Here is a 12383-nt window from a genome sequence, read left to right on the forward strand (position 1 = left end):
GGCTCGAATGGGGGCCCCATGAGCTTTGTGAGTACTACATTGAGATCCCAGCCTGGCGGTGGGTTTGAAATTGGAGGGTGGAGTCTCTTTAGTCCCCCCCATGAATGCTTTAATGACTGGAATTTTCCACCACAATACTTTACTTTGAGAGGTGGTGTACGCTGATAAAGCCGCCAGGTGGCCATTTATGGAGTTCAATACTAACCCCGAGTCGATCAAGTGGAGCATATAATTTAGAATGTGAGATGGAGTACATTCTACAAGGTTTATTTGCTTGGACTGGCACCAGATTACAAATCTTCACTTGTCGAAATAACAGTGTCTGGTGTTTTGTTTACGTGCCTCCTTGAGGCTATCCATACACCGTTGTGGTCGATTAAGATGTCCGAACTCTATGATCTCAGGAGCCATGCTGCCAAGTTCGAGTGTGGTGGAGGATGCACTGTTATTCCCCAGTGTTGGGTCGATAAGTTGTTTTGGTACAGGAGTTTGATGGGATCACACATCGTCAGTTTGCGCAGATGTGGATACCATGGCTGTCTTACCCACAGAGGAGCAACTAGGATGAGCATCATCTGTTCTCTGTAAATCTTGCTCACTACCTGCTCATTAAAAGAATTGGAGGAAAAGCATAAGCAAATTTCCCTGAGCAGCTCATCCATAGGGCGTTCCCCTTCGAGTCTGGTTGGGGGATCCTGGACGCGAAGTCTGGGCATTGCTTGTTTTATTCTGTAGTGAACAAGTCTAGCGTGCAGTAACCCCACTGAGAGAAGATGTGGTCTACAACGCTCGAGTCTAGTTGCCACTCATGTTCCTCTGGTAGGGGATCACTGCTCAGAGAGTCTGCTAGAGTGTTGAGTACCCCTGGAACATGTTGGGAGGATGGGAACATCCCCTGTTTGAGTGCCCATCTCCATACTTTCTGTGCCAACTTGGACAGATTTGGAGAGTGTGTGCCGCCCTGCTTGTTGATATAGAACATTGTAGTGGTGCTGTCTGTTAGGATTTGGACTGACTGGTTCATCAGCTGCGCCTCGAATGCTTGAAGCGCTTTGAATACTGCTAGGAGTTCTAGCAGGTTAATGTGGTTCTGTGCTGTGAAGTGAGTCCACAGACTACGTGCTATGTGGTGAAGGTAATGTGCTCTCCCCACCTGTAGAGTGATGCGTCTGTTTTAGCGATCGCTTGCGCTGCCGGGTCGTGGAAGGGTTTTCCCTTTAACAGGTTTTCCTTTGCCCACCAGTGTAGGTTTTGTACTAGTGTTCGCCATAATGCCTAGTTAACGCATTGCTTTGCGTATGCTTATCTGGCGACCGGCTTGATGCTGAGGTATTTGTCGTAGCATGTTTTGAACTCTTTCCATGGATGGAAAGTCTAACCCATCTTCCATGTTTAAGACAGCTCCTAGAAACTGTTTTGTTGTGTTTGGCACAAAGCTTGATGTTTCCTTAATTTATTGAGAAGCCCAATTGGAAGAGAAGGTTTATGGTTCTGTGCATGTTTTGTTTGCAAAGACGGGGCGATTCCCCTGTGATCGGCCAGTCGTCCAGGTAGGAGTACACTGGGATGGCCTCCCTGCACAGGTGTGTTGCCACCACCACCACCAGTACCTTGGTGAATACCCTTGGAGCAGACGCTATTCCGAAGGGTAGCACCTTGAATTGGTAGTGCTGGTTTGCTATTTTGAAACGTAAGAGTTTTCTATGCGCTAGGAACATTGATATATGAAAATAGGCATCTTTCATATCCAGTGTTGCCATTTAGTCTCCCCGCTTTAGTAGTGGCATTATCTCTTGTCGCGTTGTCCTGCTGAATTTTTGTGGCTTTACATAAGTGTTTGCAGGGCGTAAGCCTAACACTTGGCGCAGAGATGGATCTTTCTTTGGCACAAGGAAGTAGGTTGAATAAATACCCTTGTTTATCTCATTCGCTGGTACAATCACTATTGCATCCTTGAGTAGCAGCGCAGTTCTACCTTCGTTGCTTTCCTTTGACGCGGGGGATGGTTTTTGGAGGCGCTCCACACAATAACCTCCCGCTACGGTTGATAGTACCCACATACCTGTGGCAATTTCCCCACCCATGCGTGGGTGAAGTGTGAAATGCGCCCTCCTACTGAAGAGGCATTGGAGGGGACTTAGTGGGTTGTCATTGTTTCGGGGGTGTACCTCCACCTCTAGATGTGGAGGACCTCCCCCGACCACAAGATCAGCCTTGGCCCCTCTGCAATCCCTGCGAGGATTGGCCCTGGTTGTTAGCCCAGGAAGAGCCCTGTCCGTAAGCGGAGCCTTTCAGAGTTTTGGCCACAAAACCGACAAATTGCTTCTGCCTCTCTGGCCTGGTGGCTTATTTGTCAGCTGGCCTAGGGATTTTAAGGCATCATTCCTCCTTGGCGGACTTTAACGCGTCTTCTACAGCTTTCCCGAAAAAAACATTAGGTTCCACCGGCATATTAAGGAGTATAGCTTGGGTCTCAAGTTTGAAGCCAGACTGGCGTAGCTATGCATGGAGCTTGACGATGGACCCTTCTGCAATAATCCTGCCTGCATTGTCTGAGGCATTTAGGTTGTTTTTTCAGAATCCAGCTGGATGTTGCCTTGCCATCAGCTGCTACCAGGGCCAGTTGTGACTTCAGAGGCTCAGGAGCAGACGCTATCAGAGTAGTTACCTCATCCCATTTGTGGCAATTATAGATTACCAACGGCGACAAATTATTGGCGATCCTTATTTGGAAAGCTCCTGAAGTGGCTACCTTTCTCCCCATAGTGTAGAGTTTTTTGCTCTCCTTCTCTGGGGTGCCTCCGATGAGGCCACCAGTGTTCCTGCCCTTTTACGGGTTGTAACCACAAGCAAATCTGGCTTAAGCTGGCCCCTGATGTAAAGTGGGTCAGACAGCGCTGGGCGGAAACATCATACAGATCCTTCTGGAATGGTTGGATTGGAATCGAAATAGGCAGTGTATCAGGTTGAGCCTTCTTATCTGGGGGCTGGGAGGTGGAAGACTCGGCTGTTGGAGGTATGGTTTGGAAGTTCTGGTATGTCTGTGGGTTCTTTTCGAAGAAATTGGCCATAAAGGACATCCTAGTCATGACGCGGTCTAGGTCTTCAGCAGACCATGTGGCTGAACTTGGAATGACACCAGGGTACTGAGGCGTAGTGTTCTGTCCTAGGGGTGTAGGATGACCCTGGGGTGTCGACTGGCCCAGAGTCTGAGGCTGGCCTTTGTTCTTTAAGGCTTCTGCCAAGGAGCCTTCCTCCTGGGGGATATGGTGTTTTCTCCCTGTGAGTAGAGGTAGGCTTGTCCTTATTAGCCTTCTCCTTATGATTGGGGATCTTGGAGGAGTGTTTCTTAGAGTGTTTGGACTTCAGCAGGCTCTGAGGGACATGCTTTTTCACTAGGTGGGAAAAACTAGTGATTTTAGAGCATACAGCCGTTATCTACGTGGGTCGTCTACTTTCGGCATTGGGGCGTACCACAGCCTCGTCTCCTGACGTTCGGTCAATGTTTTGGGCATGGCGTCTGGTTTGTCTTTAGACTTAAAAGGGGCTGTCATGAAACGATCGGGACCTAGAGTGCTCAGAGGACAGGGATTCTGTGGACCTCCCCCTTGACGCAGTGTGTGGGCGTTTAGTCGACGATGTTGATTCCTTGCCACGGGCTATGTGCTTAGTGCTGGGGGTCGTGGTATTGCTTTCACCGCCGTGTGTCGTCCCCGTAACATAGCCGCCGGCCGGTCTCTAAAGACTGCAACGCTGCCTTCACTGGAGGCTCCCTCCACATCCATGACGGCCTTGGCCTGCATCGCGTGATAGGCCCAGCGTTTACTTCTTCGGTCCCAAAGTGTTTTTGGCTCGAAGAGCTTGCAGGCTCAACAATGCCCTTCGTCATGATCACACGCTGGACACAAATTGCACACCCGGTGCTAGTCTATCCACTGGAATTTTTTATTGAATGTGGTGTAAAATTTAAATGAAGTGTTCTCCATGTTTATGGGGAATGGCAGCCAGGCGAGAAAGGGCATGGAGGGGCAAATGCATTCTACAATGACCACCCCCCAATCTTCCCTAATGTTAGGGCTTAGGCCCGGTGTGGCCTTCCAAGGCCGAAAGGGTCAGTCGAGTTTGGAATTTCGTTCGACAGTCGTCCTTTCCATCGCATCAATGAAGTAGTCTAAGTCGGTTTGGAAAAAGGACAAAAACAGTAACTAGTCTCAATTTTTCATAAGCAAATGATGCTACCCGAAATGAACTCCGCGATAAGCGTCCGCCACGATGGCGAAAAAAAAAAAACAATCTGAGGGACCATGGGTACAGGGAAAGTCACACTAGGGATCGTATTACTGGAGCGCCCAGTTGATGTCCCTTTTTGAGTTTCGAACACAACAACTGTAATACTCTGCAGCTTCCACTAGATGTCGGCCTATGCATAGCATGTGATCTAAGCAGATTCCACAAGTCTCAGAGATTATATATGATACATTACTCACGATAATCGTATTTCTGATGCTTGTTAATCTGCTTAGAATCGCATGCTGTGCATAGACTAGCGAGCAGTACCCGGAGTTGGAGGTGGGTTTTGAGAAGGAACAGTAGAGAAAATATGTCTTAGTACTGCTTATCCGACCTGAGAATCAGACCTAGAATCAGTGTCTAGGCAACAGTGTTTTGTAAAGGTGTGTACACAACTCCAGGTTGCCGCTTTGCACATGGACTCTAGGGGAACATTTGCAATGAATGCTATAGATGCCCCAGTGCCTCGAGTAGTGTGCTCTAGGCTTGAAGGGCAGTTCTCTCTTCGCAAGAGTGTAACATAGTGTGATGCATTTGACAATCCACCTTGAGATTGCTGATTTAGAGACAGGATCCCCTTCTCTGCCAGCTGCCACTGAAACAAAGAATTGTTTAGTTTTCCTCAGTGGTTTAGTTATTTCCATGTAGAACATGAATGCCCTGCGCACATCTAGTGTGTGAAGGCTTCTTTCGGCCATGTTAGTACGTTTCTGGAAGAACGTGGGTAGTTCGATTGACTGGTTCACGTAGAACTTTGAAATGACTTTCGGCGCAGACCTGGGATGTGTGCGCAGAACTACCTTATCTTTGTGGACTGTAACAAAGGGGTCTAAAACAGAAAGGGCCTGTAGTTCGCTAACTCTTCTGATAGAAGTGATAGCCACTAGGAAGGCTGTCTTAGTCAGGTCTTTCAGATTTGCTTTATGCATAGGCTCAAAGGGAGCTCCCATGAGCCTGGTCAAAACCACATTCAGATCCCATCCAAGGGATGGATGAGAGATGGGAGGATAAATCCTCTTAACCCCTTCCATAAAGGCTTTAATTACTGGTATCTTCCACCACAAAACCTTTTGTTGTGATGTGGTGTAGGCTGACAGTGCAGCCAGATGAACCTTTAGGGAATTAAAGACTAACCCAGAGTCCAACAGGTGGGTTAGGTACAACACAATGTGTGAGGGTGAGCAATCGATGGGATTGACGCCCTTGGAATTGCACCAGATGACAAACCGTTTCAATTTGCTGGCATAGCAATAACGTGTGTTAGGCTTTCTCGCTTCCCTGAGTCTGTCCATGCATCTCCGAGGGAATTGCAGGTGGCCAAACTATATGACCTCAGGAGCCAGGCTGCTAAGTTCAGAGTTTGTGGGCATGGGTGTAGGGTCTCCCCCATGTCCTGAGACAACATGTTGTATGGGCAGGGCAGCTTGATTGGTGGGGAGAGGGACATTTCCATCAGGTGAGCGAACCAGGGTTGGCGGGCCCACATGTGGGCCATCAGTATCATGGTAACTGGTTCCTGGTGCATCTTGTGCACTATCTTGTTGAGAAGGGGGACCGGGGGGAAAAGCGTAGACAACTTTCCCCGACCAAGTTATCCAGAGACCGTTCCCCTTGGATCGGTTCTGGGGGTACCTGGAGGCGTAGTCTTGGCATTGGGCGTTCTCCTGAGTAGCGAACAGGTCGATCTCTGGGAAACCCCATTCTGCGAAGACGTTGGACACAATGTCTTCGTGCAGTCGCCATTCGTATTCTTCTGGCAGAGGAAAATTTTGCTGAGTATGCCTGCCAGAAGATTGAGTTCCCCTGGAACATGTTGGGACAACAACAACATCTTGTGTTTGGGAGCCCATATCCAGATGTTCTGGGACAGCTTGGATAGCCCTGGAGAGTGAGTGCCCCCCTGCTTGTTCAGGTAATACATTACTGTAGTGCTGTCGGTTAGGATCAGCACTGTCTTCCCTTGTAGCTGCTTCTTAAAGGCTTTCAACGCTTTGAACACCGCTAGTAGCTCCAGTAGGGTTATAGGATTGGACTCTACCTGAGGGGACCACATTCCGTGTGCTGTCTGTTGTAGCAGGTGAGCCCCCCATCCCGTGAGAGAGGCGTCTGTCGTAAGAGTGGCTTCCACTGCAGGGGTGGTGAAGGTCTTCCCTTCCAAGAGGTTTTCTCTTGACCACCACTGCAGAGAGAGAACGAGGGCTGGCGAGACAACTAACAGATCTTCCCATTGTCCACTGGCCTGACACCACTGGCTGTTGAGCCACTCTTGCATGGGACGCATGCGCAGCCGCGCGTGGGGAACCAAGTATATGCAGGACGCCATCATCCCTAGCAAACGCATGGCTTTGCATACCGTCCCCTCCGGACGGCTACATACTGAGGGATCTGAGAGGGCATGTTCTGAACCCTCTCGCTGGAGGGGAAGACCAGGCCGTCTTCCGTCTGAATAAGTGCTCCCAGAAATTTTTTTACTTGACTGGGGACTAGACTGGATTTCTTTTTGTTGATTGAGAAACCCAGGATGAAGAGAAGATCTGCTGTTTTTTGGGTGTTCGAAAAGCAAGCGTCGAACGAGTCCCCCGTGATGAGCCAGTCGTTGAGGTAAGGGTAAACTGGGACTGATAGTCTTTGCAGGTGTGCTGCAGCCACTGCCAGGACTTTGGTAAACACCCTTGGTGCTGAGGCGATGCCGAAGGGGAGTACCTTGAATTGCTAGTGTTTGTCCTGAATCATGAACCTTAGGCATTTTCTGTGCGCTGGCAAATTGAAATATGAAAGTATGCATCTTTCATATCCAATGTTGTCATGAAGTCCCCCTGTTTCAGCAATGGGATCACTTCCTGCAGTGTTACCATACGAAACCTTTGGGGTTTTATAAACTTGTTCGCTGGGCACAGATCCAGAACAGGACGCATGGTGAGATCCTTTTTGGGTACAAGGAAGTACACTGAATAAATACCTTTGTTTACCTGGAGAATAGGGACGGCTTCTATGGCATCCTTTCCCAGCAGATCTTCCTGGATCAGGATCTGCAGATGGTCCGGTGAAAGGCGCCGTGAGCGTGGCGGTCTGAACTGTGGAGGTCGGGCCAATTCCACGCAATAACTGTGGGCGACCGTCTTTAAGACCCACTGGTCGGAAGTTATCCCCTCCCATGCCGCGAGGAAAGATGTTAATCGCCCCCCGACCGGGGTGACATGGGAGGGGACCTGGACTTAGTGGTAATTTCTGACCAGAGGCTGAGGCTCCTCTGGGACTGCGGCCTCTGCCTCTACCTTTGCCGCGTTTCTGACCCCTTTGGGGATAGTAGGTAGGGCTTCCGGATGTTTGACTCGTGTTAAAGGTACCCGTGCTGTAGTTGTTCTGGCCGGTACGGGCTTGTCCTCCAAAGGAGCGCCGAGAATTATTACCCCTCTGGGAGGAGGTTTTCTGTGTAATCTGGTGCAAGGACTTTATAGTCTCGTACTCCTTCTTGGCCATCTTTAACGCTTCATCCACTGCTTTCCCGAAGAGGTTGGTCTCCTCAATGGATTTATTAATAGGAGAAGCCTGAGTCTCGGGTCTGAAGCCAGATGTCCGCAGCCATGCGTGTCTTTTTAGAAGAGTTCCTTGCGCAAGAGACCTGCCTGCTATTTCTGCAGTGTACAGGGTGTTCTTCACCACATTTTGATTAACCAGTTTTCCTTCTGCAACAATGGCGAGAAGCTTTGTTCTGGCTGGTTCCGGAACCTCCTGGAGGTTTTCTTGGAGCTCATTCCATAGGGCATCAGCATAGCTTGTTAATAGCGTAGTATTATTAGCAATTTGAACGGTGTATGCAGCCGCTGAAGTGACACGTTTGCCCAGTTCATACAGCCTCTTAGACTCCTTGTCGGGTGGTGCTTCTCCCGTGGCAAGGGGTACCCCTGCCCTCTTTCGAGTGGTAGTCACGACCAGTGAGTCCGGGATGGCGAGCCCTTTGATATACAGAGGGTAAGTAGAAGGCCGAAATAATTTTTCGACTCTTGGGCTTACTGCCCGTGTTTGAGCAGGTGTAACCAACAACGGGGCTACCCGCCTCCGAACAGAGTTAAGGAGGGGGATGGATTGGCTCGCTGGAGGTTTTTCTTTGATAATATCCTCCACGAAATCCTGCTCCGGTACCGCCTCTTGGGTGGCAATCTTGAAGAATTCTGCCGCTTTTTTCAACATGGAGTTGAAAGCCATTTGGTCATCCACAAGGGAGGCCAGGCGAGCCGGGATGGATGGAGGAGAGTCCAGAATCACAATATCAGCGTCCTGATTTTGTGTCCAAGGGTTTTCATCTTCCTGCTGAGCCTCCTCCCAGTTGTCTGCTGTGTCCTGTTGATCCTCCTCAGTTTGAGGAAGGACACTTCCTCACTATGTATGTCTCTATACGTATCCATGTGGATCAAGTCTTCTTGTTGAACAACCTGAGACTGGTCCATTTGAATTTGAGAGTTAGGGTCTACCCGTGGTTTCTTTGGGGGCGGATGATCTCAAGAGGCGATAATCCGCTCCAGCCGATCCATACAACCTTCAAACTTTTCTGTAGTCCATTTAGAGGACCTAAACGGGCCGGAGCGAGGAGATGTGACATTCTCCACACCCTGGCGTCGACGGGAACCTCTAAGGGTATCGGAGAGAGCCTCTTGACTATCCACGCAAGTCCTATGGGAATCGGGAAGACCATCCGCCGAAACTTTTTCAGCGAATTGGTTCATAACCCTTCGCGGAACTGGGGTAAGACCCAGCGCCGCTGTGATCCTTTCGAGACTACTCTGGATAGTTTCGGAATCGTCAAGAAACCAAGGATCCGATGATTTGTCGGCAGCGGAAAGGCCGTCCGTGCTAACAGAAGGCTTAGCAGGCGGGTTTCCGGGTAGAGGCCTAGTCGTAATTTTTGGGCCTACCGAGGCCTTGGAGCTCTTCGAGACGTCGGGATCCCGACCTTCGACATGTATAGGATTAAGAGTAGCGCCCTTGTTTTTCCTTGTTTGCCCAATCGCTATGCGCTGCTGCAAATGCGGGGAAGGCGTTGGATCGGAGCGATCCGAGGGAACCGGCTTCATTGGCGCTTTCGCCTTTTTCGACGAAACCATCGAAACTGGCGTGGGGTTTGTGTGCTTAATGTTACGGTGCGATTGTACGCCCCCTGTCACCGGGTGTGGTCCCAGTAGCAAGAGCAGAGTCGAGCCTGGAAGGTTCGGGGACGGGCGTGGCAGATCTAGAAGTGTCCGCCTCAAGGTCTATAACATCCGCGTTGGACGTTTGGTCCTGAAGTACCCCCTTCACTTTCGGCTGGTGTGGAGGTGGGGGAGGTTCCACCCGCGACATGCCGTACGCGGCCCACCGCTTTACATGGCGCTCCTTAAGGGTCTTGGGCCGAATGAGTTTGCACGCTGCACAACACTTCTCGTCGTGCTCTAGGGGAAGACAGGCGTTACGCGTCCTGTGCTCGTCCTTCCAAGGATATCTAACCCTACACTTAGGGCAGAACCTAAAAGGAGTCCTTTCCATAGCTAAAGAGAAGGATGACCAGACCGAAAGGGAAAAGAGGGGAAGGAGGAAAGACATACTAAACAATATGGCCACCCCGACCCCACTCTCCCTACTGTATAGGTCGGCCAGAGGGCCCGAGCACGTGGAAAGTCCGCCCACCGGATCTTAGGCAGCGAAATCCACAGCCGTAGATGGATCCCCCGTAGTCTTCGTCGAAGTTGTTCTTGTTGGGTGAAGTAACTTAACGGGGAATAAACCGACAATTCGGTAAGATAAACAATGTCTCTAGTAAGTGCTCTGCTATAGGGCGACCAGTAATCTGGGTGGAAAAAAACAATCTGAGGGACCTCGGCGCGTGAGGGATTTTGGGTACTACACATGTCACGATCGGGATACAGACACGCCTATGCCGACGTCCCAGAAAGACAAGATGCAATACTCCGCGGTTACCACTGGATGTCGGACCATATGCACAGCATGTGATTCTAAGCAGATTAACAAGCATCAGAAATCGATTTATGCTGTAGAAACTGGTATTTAGTTTAGTGGTCAGTAATACAGCTGCTCTTCATAAAGCAAGAAGCTTACCTTTAACCAATTGTGAGACCTCTTCGCAATCTCGTATGTGGCATCCTGTTCCAAAGTTTTAACCATCAAGCCTTCACAAGAATCTGGAATAGAAAGAAAAACATGACAGGAGAAGTTTGAAGTTGAATTAGTATCAAGGTTGCTTAATAGGGTCAGGCTGTAGAATAAAACTCAAGTAGTCCTGTGTTATAAGGTAAACAACCAAACAAATTAAACTTGACTGAATGGTTTATATTTGTTGGAAAAAAAAAACTATCACAACACATTACATACAATGCAACTATTGAGGTCGAACATCAACAAATAACGAATGGGGGAAATGTTGACATGCATTTCATGGATTCACATTATAGGGGAGCACAAACACCCTTTTCAATTCTTCTTTTACATGGATTATGGTGGTAAAGGCACATTAATGATTATGTGGGCCACTACGGAAAAACTTTAAAAATAGAAAGGCGAGGATACTGTTTTGGGTGTATTATGATGCACATGATACTTCTGGGAGTTTGTGTAAAACCTGCAACACAAGCAGTGCTAAAAGGGGACCATCATGGTGTAAAGCCATACAACAAAAAGTGGCGACTGCCATAATGGAAGCACACAGGAATGGTAAAGTGCCACATGAACTCCTAAATAAAGCTTAACAAACCGGTTGAAACATGTAGATGTGTGCTTTTGTGGCACCCCGATTGAGGACGGACCAGCTCCCGCTCCTCAACCTTCAGCAGAAGCATTACAGTAGGTACTACGATTTGAATTGCTTCTTGAAGGGCCACCTATAGCTGATTTTAGGGCCACCTATAGCAAACACCTACATGATAGTGAGACGGCTAATCATCAAAACATACAGCTTAGTGTTCCCTAGGTAGGCAGCATATGCTTTGCCAACTAGTGCACGAGTAGGCAAGATTGTATGCAGTATCCTGTGGGAGCCTGCACCAGCCTTCTCCTCTTGGCAATAGTTAACCCAACCTTTGGTATAAGCATGTACTACACAAGTTGGTAGAGTGAGCAGCCAGGCTCATCTCAAGAGGGGTCAATATGAGCTGTAGGTTTATTGCACAGAGATTCAGAGTGAGAAGTATCCAAATAAGCACTTGCTCTCAAGGTTTCGTGATTAAAGAATTATTTATTAATTTAACAGTCAGTTGAATAAGCCTTTGTTAGAAGGGAGCAAATATGTAACATAAAAATATACTTCAATAAATACTCAGTTCCACTAAATCAGTAGATACCCATTTGGGATGGCACACAGATACTACCGATACCCTGAGGTGACTTAAATAACTAACTAGGACACTGTGGACATTGATATATAACTGGCACATTTAGAGCAATACTGAGTTTGGTGTTAAAGGAAAAGGTTAGGGAATAAACCAATTGTTAACACATTCTTAAGCTGGTAAGTACTTTTGAACCCCCAATGCAAAGTAAAATAACCCTTTACCAGCTACACAAGTTATAGAATGTGTGACCTTTATTGAGGGATAGTAAAAGCACAAAGTCAGAGGATAGAAGAGTCTTTCAGGGAGCCAGGACAGCCAATGACAATTGAGTAAAGTCTAGGGGAGCTGAAGCCCTTCTTGAAGGTAGGTCAAAAGTCTTGCACAATGTTTTAGAAATCTTTGTGGAAATTGAAATCACTGTTGGGCCACAAGCTGGGAGGCTTGTGAGGGGCAAAGCTGGAAGCAACTCTGCAAAAGCAACCAAGGCAAGTCTCAACTGAGAGCTAGCAAGGCTACTCGACAAGAGCCAAGTACCTCTTAGTTTACAGTACCTTAGATCTGAAGAAATTGGTTCCAGCTGGCTTCTGTTCCAGTTGTAGTATGGCAGATCCTGTTGTTCCTGGGCGTCAGTCGTGGGGACAAGAGGGGGGACGTCTGGGGACTCCTGCACTATGGTTTGAAGGTCGGCAGCAGCAATCAGCAAACTTCAGATCAGCAGCACTTCGCGGTTTCAGCTTCTCGCAAATAGCACCCTGTGGTTCTCGGATACCTTAT

General features: G+C 48.6%; 1 protein-coding gene across 1 annotated transcript in view; it reads right to left on the reverse strand.

Annotated features, from left to right (window-relative positions):
* Positions 1-12383, reverse strand: part of LIG1 (DNA ligase 1) — an 876776-nt gene that overhangs the window by 204319 nt on the left and 660074 nt on the right. Inside the window, exon 22 of the mRNA XM_069637540.1 lies at positions 10381-10463. Coding sequence (XP_069493641.1) covers positions 10381-10463 — 83 coding nt within the window. The remainder of the gene's footprint in view (positions 1-10380; positions 10464-12383) is intronic.

Source organism: Ambystoma mexicanum, chromosome 1q, assembly GCF_040938575.1.
Source record: "Ambystoma mexicanum isolate Mex_15411 chromosome 1q, UKY_AmexF1_1, whole genome shotgun sequence".
Classification (NCBI taxonomy): Eukaryota; Metazoa; Chordata; class Amphibia; order Caudata; family Ambystomatidae; genus Ambystoma; species Ambystoma mexicanum.